This window comes from Seriola dumerili, unplaced genomic scaffold (assembly GCF_002260705.1).
Source record: "Seriola dumerili isolate Sdu_G_001 unplaced genomic scaffold, Sdu_1.0 BDQW01002177.1, whole genome shotgun sequence".
NCBI lineage: Eukaryota > Metazoa > Chordata > Actinopteri > Carangiformes > Carangidae > Seriola > Seriola dumerili.
Genome location: NW_019176432.1, coordinates 128,658 through 144,346, shown reverse-complemented (window position 1 = coordinate 144,346; position 15,689 = coordinate 128,658). Strand labels below are relative to the sequence as shown.

General features: G+C 43.3%; 1 protein-coding gene across 1 annotated transcript; it reads right to left on the bottom strand.

Annotated features, from left to right (window-relative positions):
- Positions 1–3,960: 3,960 nt before the first annotated feature.
- On the bottom strand, positions 3,961–11,051 carry LOC111239245 (protein-lysine 6-oxidase-like). Its single transcript, XM_022769083.1, has 9 exons — positions 11,004–11,051; positions 10,631–10,761; positions 7,955–8,436; positions 6,879–6,987; positions 6,236–6,367; positions 6,005–6,161; positions 5,271–5,366; positions 4,899–5,014; positions 3,961–4,013 (listed from the first exon to the last, which is right to left on the bottom strand). The coding sequence occupies exons 1-9, from the start codon at positions 11,049–11,051 to the stop codon at positions 4,007–4,009; spliced, it is 1,278 nt and encodes a 425-aa protein (XP_022624804.1). The 3' UTR covers positions 3,961–4,006.
- Between the last annotated feature and the right edge of the window lie 4,638 nt (positions 11,052–15,689).

Sequence of the window (15,689 nt, the reverse complement as noted above, 5' to 3'; positions counted from 1 at the left end):
CCGAAGAGCTGAACCCTGAACCCTCACAGACTTAGTGACGCCACCTGGTGAGTGTTTCAGTGTGAGAGGCTGAAGGACTCAACATGGTATAAAGAGGAATAGGACAGCACTTATATCACGTTACCTTGATGGTAACAAAACATTTGTATTAAATTTGGGGTTTGGGACTTTTGATTTTACATTTTTGTTCACTTCCTTCGCTTCCTGTTTGTAAACAAAAAAATAATGTTGGATCAGATCTGATCCAATCTGGATATTTGGAATTCATCACCACATCATCATAGGACAGATAACTCCACAGTTCAGGCTCTGAATCAGTGATTCTGTGTTATACTGTCATGAATTTCCCCAACGGGAAAAATAAAGTATCTATCTATCTATCTATCTATTGTCTGTTTTCTTCTAATGCTAACGTTAGGGTTCGTTCCTTTCATGCTTGTTTGTTCTTCTACCTTATTATTTCTTGCATTTTATGTCTGTTGTTTGCCGTTTTTTATGCTTCTGGGCGTCCCCTGATAACCATGGCAACCCTGTGTTTAATGACACAAAGCTATGAACTTTTGGCAATTGTGTGTGAATAAAGGGCTCGAAATGTCTGCCTCAGAGTCCTCATGTGCACGATGGATTGACAGCAGGACAGAACTAAACCTTCAAAAACTTACCTGGAACGTGGCACCAAGCCTATGAGTCTGTGAGGGTGGACCCTGGGATTGGGCCAGTGTCTTTATAGGTGTGGCAGCAATCACTTCAGGGTGTCGGGTCAGGACAACATTTAGTCTTCAGGTGAGGGTAGGAATAAAAGGGACGCAGATTCCAGGTCAAGGTTCAGACTGTTTAGTCTGTAAAGATTTGTGTGTGTGGTTCTGTAACAATAGAACACAACAGTACAAGCTGATTAGCAGCCAGAATAACAGCAACGTAAACACAGCTACACATAAGTATCTACACAGATAACAGCTAGCATACAGTGCTAAAGGCCTGTAATGACTGTGACAAACTAGAAAATAACACTTTGCAAATACTGAATCAATATGTAAACTGCCTAACATATAAATGAGACTAATGTCACTAAGTAACAATTATCCATCTTAAACAGGAAATAACAACTTCGTTGTAAAGAAAAACGGTAGAAAAACTAGCTAGCAGAATACAGTAAAACACAATTCACATAATATCACAAGCTAGCTGCTAGCTCCGATTCACGTCATGTGAGAAACAACAATTAACTACGGAAGAAATGCACTCACGGCTAAATAAACACTAACTGTGTGTAACATAGACACTTGAATGTTTGACTCACTTTTTATGGACGCACACCCTAAAGAAATGTCCGTGGTCCAAGGCAGACACGACCTAACCGTCACCGCTTCAGCCCGTTGCTGGGATAAGTCAACGTCGCCGCCATGTTGGTCCGGGCAAGACTGCTCTGTAAACAAACAGGGTTAAACGGAAGAGTCGCAGTTTTTCTGGATGAAAAGATCGATTGTGTTTATATTTCTCAACCAATTTCAATAAGTCATTTTTATATTCAAGGATTTATGATCTACGTGCAGTAAAGATAAAAGTTTGGTCTCTGGTTAATTAGAATCGTTATAGTTTAGGCTCTATAGGCTGTGTATATGTCTATGGCTGTCACCTGAACGTATCACAGACCGATGCGTTCAGGAGCATACAGAGTGTTCATCATACAAAAATAATTCAAAGTGATTTTACTTCTATTGAAGTAAAATGTCTTTTCAGCAACAGTAGTTAGAGACCGTTAACGTCCTGACGTGCTGACGTCAGTGTAGTGTCTCATCTCCTGTCTGGAGTTTCTGTTACTGGTTGTGTTTATCTCCGTCTTAACAGTTAATGATGCTCTTTTCTTCATCACAGTGTCTAACTACCTGCTGTACATTTAAACTTACACTAGTTCTGCTCCAGCACCCAGAGCTCTCTGCTCCTTTTAGTGAATTTTACAAATTCAGCGGTTGTCTACATGCTATTCATTTCAGCTAGTTACTTTAGCTTAGCAGTTAGCGCTAGCTTCTCTCTCTCTCTCGCTCGGTGTGTCTTCAACCAACAGATGACCTTGTTCATCAGAGTGTGATGTTGTTGTAACTTCACTGTAGAGGATTGTGATGTTTATTCCATCTGCAGTGATGTCTGCTGTCTTACCTTCGATACACAGCTCCATTCCTCACCTGGAGCCGCTCTAGTCTGTGAACGTCTGCGTACACAGCAGCCTTCAGCGTGATAGGCCATTACTCTAACGTCTAACCAATCAGATCGTGCTGTGGGCGGGACATCAGCTGTGGGCGGGACATTGCTCCAGAGCCAGAGTGGAAACTACAGATCAGAGACAAGGAAGCTGCATCAGAGCCAGAGGAACATTTAAATTTGATTTGAAAATGCAGTGTGTAACTGAGAACATTTACTCAAGCACTGCATCTTTGATATTTTGAGGTAATATAGTTGAAGTGTAAATTGATGCTAATATACTTTTGTATTAGCATAAAAAAATTTTAATTCCAGACTTTTACTTGTAACAGAATATTTCTACACTGTGGTACAGCTACTTTTATTTAAAGAGAAATTTGCGATTAAATCCACTTTTGAGTCAGAAAATGAAATCACACATTAGACATACAGCAGACATTTTGACTCATCACAGCAGGAAATACACAGAGGTAACTAATTAAAATAAAAGTCAGCTCCACTAAGTACATTTACTCAAATACAGCATTTCAGTGTAAGTTTTGGACACAAGCAGTTTTTAGTTTAAAGATTTGCTTCTTCTTCTTTTTAATTTTGTGTAAAAATGTTTTAGTTTTTTCAGACATTTTGGTTTTTATGCACAAACTGAAAATGCAGAAGGAAACATGTTGATGGAAAAACACTGTAGCCTGAGTCACACAACAACAACAACAACAACAACAAAAACAATGTTCACGTTCAAGCAAACTTTATTAATGTGATATGAAGCAGTAATGCAGGTTGATAACATGAGATGTGAGCTCGTCTATATACACAGCTCTACAGGTGTGTGTAGTTACAGCATGAGCACACACACACACTCTATACAGCGTCCACCAACACACACACACACACACACACACACACACACACACATACACACACACATACACACACACACACATTAGTTTGAAGGTCTGACACCTGTGACAGGATTTTAACCAGCAGCTCAGTTTCATTATTTTCTGTTTAATTCAGTTTGAAAACTTTTAGCACCAGAACTCACAGATCGACTCTGCAGCACCGAGCGAAGTGAAAGTTTAAAACACAAACTGCTGAGTGTCACTTTTCACTGGAAACGACCCAAAACTTCTGAAACTTTAAATTAACAACAAAAATGAGAGTACAGAAAAGACATGCATGTAAGTTCCTATTCGCAATCTAAAAATGATTATTGTGTGATCGAGATGAAGCAGTCAGCTGTTGCTCACGATGCGTCTCCATATTCTGAAATAATAAGTGATATCTTGGCATCTCGATCTGTAGCAATGTCATAAAAAAACGTGTGTATTTATTTAAAGCATCGAACAGACTCAGTCAAAATGAGAGTAAATATCATGTTAGAAATAAAAACTAAATCTGCAAAGTAAAAAAACAACAACTAACGAACCAGTAACTGCAGGTTTCAGATAAATGTGTAAATACACTTCTCACATAAAGAGCCAGAGCTGCACAGAAGCACAGACCTGGAAATATTTTTATTTTATTTATTTATTTCATTTTACCCCCCCCCCATTCTCCAGTTTTAAACTGACAACGTGTAAAATATTAATATTAAAAACATCTCAGTGAGTAATTCAGCTTCATTAATTCATGTGTTTTTATGAGTTTTAATAATGACTCTTTGCTTTAATCTGGTTATAACTGAATTATTAGAGTCACATGTTTAACAAACTGTGACTTTAATATTCACTCCTCTGTAGCTCCACCCGTCTCTCCACCCGTCTCCACCCGTCTCCACCTGTCTCCACCCGTCTGTTCATCCTCAGGCTCAGTAGCTGCAGGAAGCAGAAACAACACGATCAGTCTCTGATAGAAAGTATTGACGACTGATAGAAAACATTTGCTCACACACACACTGAATTCTGTAGATTTAAACTGGACATCATTGAAACAACATCAGACTGGAGGTCGTGATGTTTGTCTACGATCGAGCGCCGTCAATAAGCAGCAACAGGTTATGACTTGTTTGTTTATATCATCATTTATTTGGCTACAACAACAAAAATAGTTCTGCAACTGGACCGGTGCTGGACTGCTGCTAAGCAACACAAACATTTTCCTGACCTGCACACTAGCTGCTGACGCTGTAGAGATCTGAAAGTTCAAAGCTCGTGTTGTTCGCCTCAGTGTTAGCTTCAGTTTAGCTCTTCTCTGATTTGTCGAGATCTGATGATGTCATATGAGCGTCTGATATCCAGGCTCCTCCCCTTCATCCTCCTCTGACGACCAGACATCATTTAATTCAAATAGTTTATTGTTTCTGAAATATTTTCATCTTTGTTTGTTGCAATCTCAGATCAATAACGAGCGTTAACGTGACGCTGATTAACGGTTATTAGAACACCTGTGAAGCGGAGTGATACATGTAGTGAAAGGTCCCAGTGCTGGTATTCTCCATATCAGCACTGGAATGACTCTCGTCCAATCAGATCGCTCGGTCACAACTAACTGTTGTATAATTGAAAATATAAAATGTCTAAATTACCAATATGTTGAAGGGAAGTTGAATTGATTTGTGTGAAATGAATGTTTCACATTGTCTCTTTAAAGACAGTGAAGCTGCAGTTTCACCTCTGACCCTGACCTTTGACCCACGTCATGGCGCCGGTCTGAGCGGCGGCGTGTGGGATGCGGTTCGTGAGCGGGAGAACGTTTCTTACGATGTCATGGTGCAGCCGGAGACGTGCGCGGCGGTGCCGGTGTACTGGACGTCACAGCGGACTACGTTGTTGTTGAAGTTGGACTCTGGGACCTGCTGCCTGGGGTTCACCGTCACCTGACACAGAATACATGACTCATATATTATATACGTATATATTCAATGTACAGATAACTCTGTGTAACATGCTGCACCTTGAGCAGCTGCTGTGAACGACTGTGTTACTTTCTGTGTATATTCAAACAGAGCATCTTCTGGGGACTATTTTCAGTGGCGGATTAATACACATTTGATTCTCCAGTGAGTATTTCTACAGTGAAAACACAGAATAAGACTTATACTTTAAAAACAGGAAGTCGTCTCATTACTGAACCTTGAGGATGTATTTTCCAGGTGAGACGTCGGTGATGTCGATCCACTGACAGTCAATGTCGGCGTTGTAGGTGTCATAGCAACCAGGACTCAAACCCTGTACACACACACACACACACACACACACACACACACACACACACACACACACACACACACACACACCCACACACACACACACACACACACACACGCACACACACACACACAATTTTTTATCTCTTTACAAGACACATTTACTTGAAATGATTAAATAGTTAATAATATTTTATACAGTAATAAATGTACAAATACATAACTACATTTTCTCATAACTTAAATATCAAATTCAAATGTAATTGTCAGGACAGATCACAAACCTTTATTTTAACACTGACAGATGGTTGATTCATGATTATACAATAATATGCAAATATCAACAATAATATTAAATACAATATAATAAAAGACATATCATTGATATTTATGTTGTGATAATATTATTATATCATATTATATTTGATACAAAAACACAAAGATATGGAAACGTGTTTTATTCCTTTCTTTCTGTCCTTCCTCACTGTCCTCTATCCTACTTCCTTCCATCCTTGTTTTTGGCTCCTTTCCTTGCTCCCTTGTTTGTTCCTAATATCAAGTGTTACATGTACAGATGAATCTATAATCTGTTCTCGTTACTGTCCGGTAATCGCTCTGCTTCAGAAGACATGTGGCGTAGACGATGGTGTGTGTTGGTACCTGAGTGTGTGAGGTGCAGGCGAAGCGGCGGTAGTATCCCGGGTCACAGGAAGTGTCCTCCAGACAGAAGCTGGCCTTGTGACCCTCGGCGACCTGGCTCTGGGTCCGGGCGTCCAGCAGCTCGTACAGGCTGAACTCGTCCATGCTGTGGAAGTGACTGAGAGAGAGCGGCGAGGTCAGGTCAGGTCATCGGTGCTAACATGCTAACGTTAGCTTTAACTCGCTACCTACTTGTGACAGCTGTGCCACTCCCAGGCGTATCGGGGTTTGCTGGGCAGGAAGTCGGCCGTTCCCTGGTTCTTCACCCTCTGAGGGAACCTCAACAGAACCCTGGTGTCATAATCCTGAGAATAAGCAGAGGAACTGGAGGAGAACAAACAACCAGAGGTCAGAGTTAGAACGTTTAATATTCATATTTTAAGCAAAGCACAAACTTACAGAGCTCCCAGCAGTGTATGTGAACGCAACACGCTTTGACCCTGCGTGATATTTTCCTACACGTGTTGTGATTGAACACGTGCGTCTAATGTAAAGACACTTGGAGACAAGTTCACAGAGAACGTCAGTTTCCAGACTGAAAGACGGGGTGACGCTGGTCTGACGGACGGTGACCTCACAGACTGATCAGGTGTCCGTCATGATACTGGATTTTCACAGAGAGAGAAGAATGTGGAGAGCGTGAGATGAATCGATTGATTTTTTCTTGAATATTTTGTTTCTGCAAAAAAGATCATTTGCTGTTTCACATCAACAGCTTCTCTCCTGAGTCACAGTTAAAGCTGGTTTCAGTCAATATGTAACTTCTCTGAAATGAAAAAGCGTCTGATAGAAGTGGGCGGGGCTACAAGCTGCAGGTGTGAGTGTGTCGTCTTACGAGGCGAGGCAGTTCTCCTCTGCAGCACAGCGCAGGTTGTACATGGGCAGCCTCTGGACGTAGGTGGCGATCTGGATGTAGTACGGGTCAGGAACCAGATCAGGGAGACCTGCAACGAGGACACAGTGGGGGGGGGTCCATCAGTCCTGCAGGAAAACATCTCTTCACCGTCACCCTCACCTCAGCAGCTCAGGTGACCTCTGACCTGAAGACTTTAATGAAGAAATGAAGCTCAAACAACCGTGAGTCGCAACAGATTGACCGAGGCATGAAAACAGCAAAGCCTGCTGGGTAACTCTTTCTAATGAGGGCAGACTACTGCCCCCTCCTGGTCGGTCTGGAGACGTATTTCCTCCTAAACTATTCTCGGTGCATTGAGACTGACGTGTTGGGTCGGGGCCCTGAACCTGGTCCATCCAGGGCCACATTAATCTCTGTTGTATATGGGCCCCTACTGACCCCCATTAACACAGTTTCATTAAATCCCCAGAACCGACCAGAACCAGTAGAGCTGAAAAGATCCAGAGTCCCTCGACAACACGGGGCCAAAACATGGAGGAGGGAGGACAACAGTCAGTGATGCAGCTGATGCAGAGTAAACCTTTAGGGGACCTGGGGGTCTGGACCTCTTGGGTCTGTTTCACCCAGTTAGTAATCCGGATTATAACAGTACAATACTCACAGCTGTGTTTTAATTCACATTATATTTCAAATGATTAAAAATACAACAGGCCCATCATTAAGATCTATAGGAAATGTAAATTAAACCATCTGACTTCCTTTATCACCGAGGGGCGGAGCTACAATGAGCCTATGAAAAGTGACATTTGGATCTTTTCCAGCTGATGACCAACTGAAAATCTCACAAATGTTGGAGCCCCATGGATTTAACGTTTTAGTGCAAAATCAGACTGAGTGAACAAGTGTATAAAGGTTCCTGTCATTGGCTTATAAAATAAAACTATGAAAGGATTATTTAAACATCTTAATGTCTGTAAAGATAATTTCGTTTTAAAACTTTGTGATGATGACGTCACAGTTCTAAATTAGCAGAGCGACACACGGTGGTTCCGTACCGTTCTGGTGGTAGCTGGTGCCGTACCCGTGCCGGGGCTGAGTCCTGGCTCTGGGTCTGTAGTAGGAGTTGTAGTGGTTATAATAGGGATAGTAGTTGGAGGACTTGTACGGGTTGTACGGATCGTCTCCGACCATCATGTCCTCCCGCCTCACCGGGGCAGAGTCACCGTCGCCGCCGGGCGTCGGCTGCGGCTGCTGCCGCTGACGCGTCATGGCGCGTAATTGCGCGGTGCTGCTGGCTGCCGGGACGCGCGGGGCGCTGCGGGACGCGGCGGACACCGTGTCATTACCGCTGTTGACGACGACCACGGGGTTCCCGCGGCTCGGTGACCCGGTTTGCCTCCTGCCGGACGGCCGGTACTGAGCGCCGCGGCTCAGGATGCTGAAAACCTGCCCGTTATGTTGCCATGTCAACCCCCGCCGGAGCGCATCACCGTCACCGTCAGCAGCCGCCTCCTGAGCGCGAGCTTCATCCAGAAAACTACAAAGGAAACATAAATGTGCAAAAGAGAGAAACAAGGCCTCAGAGGAGAGTTCCTTCATCTTTAAATAAATAACTGACACGAAGAAGAACGATCCTCTTCTTCTTCTTCTTCCTCTTCTTCTTCTTCACAAACACAACTGGTGATCTGAAGAAGTTCTGTCAAGTGTCTGAGCTCAGCTGCTGAAGAGAGAGGGAGAGAGGGAGGGAGGGAAAGAGAGAGAGGGAGAGAGAGAGAAAGAGAGAGAGAGAGGGAGGGAGGGAGGGAGGGAGGGAGAGAGAGGGAGGGAGGGAGAGAGAGAGAGAGGGAGGGAGGGAAAGAGAGAGAGAAAGAGAGAGAGAAAGAGAGGGAGGGAGATGGAGGGAGAGAGAGAGAGACAGAGCGAGAGAGGGAGGGAGAGAGACAGCGAGAGAGGGAGGGAGGGAGAGAGAGAGGAGGAGTTAAATGTTGAAGCTGCAGTATGGTTTTGGATGTGATGTGACCTTTGACCTTCACTACATGTGACTTTCATTCAGCGTCAGCAACTAACAACCAGTTGAAATTCGTCTCATTTTTTAAAAACTACAACATCAGTTTGTGTCTCAGAGTAAATTTCATAATAAAAGCTTGGAAACAAAGAGAAAATAAACAACATGAAGTTCAGCACTGAGTCTTCAGCCCTGAGCTCGGAGCTCTGACTCCTCCAGGGGAAAGATCATCATCAGAACACAAGACTGGACCAGACACATGAAGAGCAGACATTTTCACTGAGGCTTTTATTTTGTATTTTTCAGGCCTCACACAGTTATAGTTTATGTTGAAGCCCAAAGCCAAAGTGCAGCAGCAGCAGCAGCTGAGGAGCACAGATCTGTGGAGGACAGGGGCGACTGTAAACAAGTCCTGTGAGGGCTGATGTTTCAGACGGTCCTTAAATGCAGCATCATGGAGAAGTTTCACTGAAAATAAACTGATTAAATATTGATTGATTTTCTTGCAAAAGAAGGAAGGAAGGAAGGAAAATGTTAATGAGTTTGGTCCTTCACAGTAAAGGCTCATCAGGCTGCGGCTGCACTGAGGGAAGCTGCAGGTAAATCATTTTCTGACCCGTCGTCCTCCCTCTCCTCAGGATGAGGTGTAATTAGAGCGACGCTGTGGCCTCATGACGATCCTGTCTCAGTCTAATTATCTCCGTGGTCAGAGCTGCTCTCTAATTTTACACTGACAACTGAGGAAACTGAGTCCGGTCCACATCCACAGGGTCCACGCTGCAGGGTCCTCAGAGGTTTAACCTGTTCACACTCTTCCTGTTCTTCAAGCGTTTGTTGCACGATCTCTTTTTATTTCTTCATCATCCAGCGGACGACGGAGCCGAGACGCTTCCCTCAGGTTTCTGGTGTTAAACCAACCAAAGCAGAGAAAGAGTTTAACTCTGCAGCTACTGAACATGAACATGAACATGTTGTACAATCCATTCAAGATGCTTTTGTTTGGTTTTACAGGAGGAACCCCCCCCCCCCCCCCCCCCCCCCCCCCCCCCCGCTGAGCGCTCAGGATGCTTTAAAAAAGCTGAAGTTGAAGCACTTAAATACTGTGAAACACACAACCTGCCACCCACATGCTGCAGGTCACACACACACACACACACACACACACACACAATCTTTACAGTGACCCACAGAGGTTATATTCTCTTTCCAGCCCAGAAGAGTGACTCTTATACTTCCTTTACGTTTCCCTTCAGACGCTGAAGCAGAGGAAACGTAGATCTTCAGACCTCCACTGTCCCTCAGAGAGGAAGCTCCTTCAGACCTGACACTGACTCAGAGTCAGGATGATGCTTCACAACAGGGCGGCAGCACAGAACAACAGGATGTTATAAAACATTTCAAAATGTATTTAAAACCGAAACTGAATAAATCTGCTCGTTCAGAAAAAGAGAAATGTGTATTTTAGATTGTTTTGCGTCTCGTATCTTTTCATCTGTGGATGCAAACTTCTTTTTTTGCTTCATTTAAAACTGTATTTGCATAAAGCAGTAACATCGTTCTGTTATAGGCAGAGAAAATAAATATTTCTGAGGAATCTCCAACAATTATTTTCTTCTGTTCATTAAATGTTCAGGCTGCAGTTATTACAAAATACTGAAGTGTATTTAATAGTGTAGCTCATGGGAACATCAGGCTGAAGTGAAGGGTTCTAGTCTGTTCTTCGCACCTGTGACCACACCCACCAGTGACATCACAGTGGACCGACACCCTGCAGTACGTCTCAGTACAGTTGGACCACATTAGTGTGGGAGTCCTGGTGTGAACCCCGAGGCCGTTGTTCACACGTTGCTGCTCTTGCTGTTAAATGTACAGAACACATACTTTCCCAGCATGCACCAGACATCGAAGTCACGTCAGGGAGACGTCGGACTCTAACGACTCTGACGTTGGAAAGACGTTGGATTAAGGTTGATAATAAGAATCAGTTTGGCAGGTGTTGGGTTTTCACTGTCTGCTGCAGGAACAGCTGGAACATCTGCCTCCTGTCAGATCTGCTCAGTCTGTGTCGAGCTCAGGGAGGGAAACTCAGGAGCACCCACCTGCCCAGGATGCCATAGCAACCACTTAGCAACCACCTGGAAACGCATTAGTAAACACTGTAGCCATAACCACTTAGCAAACCGCTACCTGCCACATCAACAACACAGCAGCAGCTACTCAGCATCCGTCGTCTCAACAGGTAGAAACACACGAGCTAAACCATCTGAAAATGCTAATGTAGCTAATGCAGCAAGAAATTTCTGACTTCCTTCAGTCACATCAGATCCCAGAACAGCGTTAGATCTAGGATGTGTTTAGCCTAGCTTAGCATAAACTCTGGAAGCAGGGGGAGGCCTATAGGTCCATCCTCTCTCCTCTAACCAGGCCTACTGTACATATCCACATGTTTGGACTTAAGCCCAGTCACGTGCATCACGTGTTTAATTTGCTGAATGCAGGTGTGACATTCACCGGCGACGCTGCATCAAGTCTGCAACACCTTTTTACTGCGTCGACCTCAAGCAACACTGGAACACGTATGTTCCCTCCGTCACGTCGCCTCAGACTCACAGAGGCTTCAGCTGCTGTCATGTATGTGATTTTGTGGTATTGTTAGAAATCTCTTCTTCTTCTTGTCATCCACACACGTGTACACACTCACTGCAGGTGATGACGATGTTGGTGGTGATGAAGGACGTGCTATTGTGTCTGGTGTTTCCATAGCTCTTTATGTGTCCTGTGTGCAGGAGGCCCCCGCAGGCGGCCGGCCCTCATTATGAAGCTGTTTAAACGGCTCAGATCGGGCCGACACCTGCTTCTCATTGGGAGCTGCAGCCGCCGCGCTGCCTTGTATTCCTGAGAGGGAAGTGCAGAGCGCTGCGATAAAGTCAGCCGCCTTTCATCTTTACACAAAGGTCATTAAAAAACAGCTCTTGTTCAGCTTGATCACTTTTTCCTTTAACGGTGAAGGAATCGGTTGAAGTGTGCACACGTGTCGGAGCCGCGAGTGAGCCGCTCTGTACGGCGTCCTGCAGCTACTGGAGCTGCGGCTCTGAAATACATTCAACTTAAAGGATTTAACAGTATGTATATTATAGTTCTAGTTATGTCAGCTTTGTTTCACATCATCCATATAACCACAGGTACAGAGACGAAGTCATGATGTCACATCTATCTATCTATCTTGTTGTGTGAAGAGTAATGGCTAAACAGTGTTTTGTGATGTCACACCGACCTTGACCTTTGACCTTTGACTCCCAGAATCTAATCAGTTCATCCTTGAGTCCTGCTGAATGTTTGTGCTAAATTTGAAGAAGTGTCATCAGAGCGTTTCTGAGATATCGTGTTCTTCACGAGAATCGGACGGACTGACGGAAAACCCAAAAACAATGCGCCTCCAGCTCTGACTGTCGCCGGCGCGGAGGAATAAAAAGGAAATATGAGCATTTAACTCCTGTGCTCAGGTCGTTACGTTGTCTTCAAGGAAATTTTAGAATTGATCTTAAAATTTGAAAGCTTGTTTATAGCTGGAACAGGCCGCTGGTCTCCACAAAAACTGGTGAAACTGCTTCCAGCTTTTATCCTCCAAGCCGCTGGAACACGTCACATGATCAGATTTTATTCCTCAGTTTTAATTTACACATNCATTTAACTCCTGTGCTCAGGTCGTTACGTTGTCTTCAAGTAAATTTTAGAATTGATCTTAAAATCTGAAAGCTTGTTTATAGCTGGAACAGGCCGCTGGTCGTTCCCCGGGTCTCCACAAAAACTGGTGAAACTGCCTCCAGCTTTTATCCTCCAAGCCGATGGAACACGTCACATGATCAGATTTTATTCCTCCTTTTTAACAGTTTTAATTTACACACCTTTTTTTACTGATTGTTAATTGGTCTTAATTATTTTACTTTTTTAATGGTTTCTATTCATATCATTTCTGTGTTTGTTTTAATTTGTGTCTAATGTTTTATCTTTACACTGACCTCCTCGTTTTTGAGTTTGCAACTTTCTCATCTCTGAGAAACAGTAAGAGGATATTCAGATAAGCATTGAGTCAGTAAATCAATGCACCAGGATTTATTTCAGTAGCTGTCGCTGCGTTTCCATCCAGTTAAGTTTAAGGAAAGCTGTGATAAAGGCTGAGGAAAACAGATTTTTAATGTCTTCTTAATGTCTCAGTACTGTATCCTGCTGCCACTCTCCCCTACAGGCCTCCACCTAACCAGAAACACTCAAACTGGCCTCAGATACAAGGCATTTTAATGGAAACACAGTCCCTCCACCCGTCCATCAGGCCGTCAGTCAGCCAGATCTCCACTGCTCCTGCTGTAATAGAAGCTAATAGAAGCCAGGCTCAATAAAAACACTATTAACCACAGTGGAACCTGATTCCATATCTACCAGCCGACCCCTGGCCCCCGACCCCGAGGTCAAACAGCTCTCGTCTCTGTGCTGTTTCACTGTACTTTCCACATTCACATTAACATTGTTATCTCTCTTACATCGTAACAAACAAAGATGAAAATATTTCCAGAAATAACATTTGAATTAAATGATGTCTGGTCGTCAGAGGAGGATGAAGGGAAGAAGCCTGGACACCTCAGCACACACCTGAGGTCACGTGTAGGTGGAGTAGCAAGCTAGTGTGCACTGTGCAGATCAGGAAAATGTTTATGTGTTGCTTAGCAACAGTCCAGTACCGGAACTATTTGTGTGTAAATGACAAAAGTCAATAATCAACAGTTAAATGTTAATTTGTTATTTGCATGTGTTTGAGCTTTATTCACAATTTTCTTCTATTTCTGTGCCTTTTGTATAAGTAGCTGCTGCAGTGGCAAAATATCCCATAATGGACCATTAAATGTTTAATCTGCACAATCTTATTAAGCTTCATTCAGCAAAAATGTATTTCCCTCCCAACATTTGAATTCCAAAGCAATTTGCATTCTCCGGTGTCTTAAGTTATGAAGAGAAAATTTCATTTTGGCAAAATAAGAATCACAAATGAGCCTTAAACTGCACAAACTGCACCTACCATCAGCGAAGAAGGGTGGAGGCTTTATTGCATGTATGGAGCCATGTGTCGCAGCCCATATCCTTCATCCATCCATGAACCAAGACGCACAAAGAATTCCTCGGTTTATCTTCATGTATTATTTAGTAACAGATTAAAGATTGTGGTGTTGCTTTTGGTTCATTCATATCTGGGTCACATTGTGGCCTGTTACAGCAAAACGTGAAGTCAGGTTCAAGAGTTTCAGCTCTGTGCTGGTTGTTTTTAAGGTCTAAGAGACGTTATCAGAGACAAAACACAAGACTGGCCAATCTCCTATCTGTCCAGTGAAATATTCTGTAACCCTTTAATTTACAGGCTGTTAATTACGTAGTAATGTGAAGAAATTTTGAAAAATTTCCAGAGAAAATCAGAAATCAAAAATCATAATCTAATTAAAGGTCCCATATTCTACTCTGAAGTTTTTCAAGTGTTGATCCATAAGAAGATATATTTGTGTTTTCAAGAAACAAAAACCATCTCAGTGTAGTTTTACATCTCCTCTCTCAGGCTTCTCTCTGGAGCCAATCAGAAGAGAGGAGGCTCTGAGCCTCTCTTCTGATTGGCTGACTGTTTTCTGAGTGAGCCAATAAAAATACCGCAGATTTCAGGTAAAAACACTCAGAGAAACCAAATCCTGCAAGGTTTGGATGGTGGGTCCAGGTGGGCGGGGCTTGGTGACTGCTTTGTTGTGACATCACAAAGTTCCAGAAGTCCTGACGGCTGGTTTTAAGGCTCAGTTTCTGAATACAGGCTGTGTGCATTTCTCTGTGGACTGAGGCTTTGATACTTTCACAGTATTAATATAGAAGCTAGAGCTGATCTATAATCACACTACACATGGACACAGACCTTTACACTGGAGGAGCTTTAATTCAACAGGTCATTGAGTCACTGTGGTCATGAATCTTTCCTGACTTTCCTACAAATAAAATCCAGACTTATAAGACTTGCTGAATAATTACTGCTTGCATTTTTGTGTGCACTTGTTATTTTAGTCGTCAGTGGAATGAAATAAGAAGCCAGAAAAACAGCCAGACACATTTTAACTTGAGTTCCTTCAGAAAGTTTTTGTGGACGTGACAGGTCTCACGCTGAAGAGATAAAAATAATCCTCACTGTGACCAAATGTCCTCTCACATTCAGGAGGACAACACCAACAATTACAGCCAGGTTGGGTTTGGCTGCTCCTGCTCTACCATCACACCACACTTTTATAAAAGCTGTTGTCACCTCGCTCAGTGTTGTGTAAACTTTAACACGTGTGGAGGATTTCTCTTTGCTGCCCAGAACTCATTGTGTTACTTATTTTGTGACTCACAATCCAACCAGCCAAGAGTCATTTATTCTTCATACCTGGAGCTGCAGACGGCTTTGGCAACATTAAACGGTTCTTTATACTGCTATCAGAAGAAAACCTGGGCCATTGTTTATCCCTGTGACTTTCCCTCTGGCACTGAGCTCCTGTTGAACCACCCTTATGAAACCTGCGGTCAGCGAGCCCACGTCTGCAAACAAACCTCTGCTTTTGGTTTCTTTGTCTGTCAGATTTAGCTCTGAAAGACAATTACAGCAAGTGTGGTTCTGACAGATGAAGAGCAGCTCTGTCCTCAAGAAGTTTCTTACATCTATCCGTCGTTATCCAATCGCTCCTGGAACCAAAGACAGAGCTGAAGGGATGTGCCACACTGGTTGC

Bases quoted from the DNA above. Each gene is read 5' to 3' on its own strand.
- LOC111239245 (XM_022769083.1), bottom strand. From the start codon at position 11,051: ATGCGTTTCCAGGTGGTTGCTAAGTGGTTGCTATGGCATCCTGGGCAG. The intron at 10,762-11,003 runs GTGGGTGCTCCT...TACATTTAACAG, and splicing joins TGCTATGGCATCCTGGGCAG to CAAGAGCAGCAACGTGTGAA. The intron at 8,437-10,630 runs GTGCGAAGAACA...TTTCCTTTGTAG, and splicing joins ACTGGTGGGTGTGGTCACAG to TTTTCTGGATGAAGCTCGCG.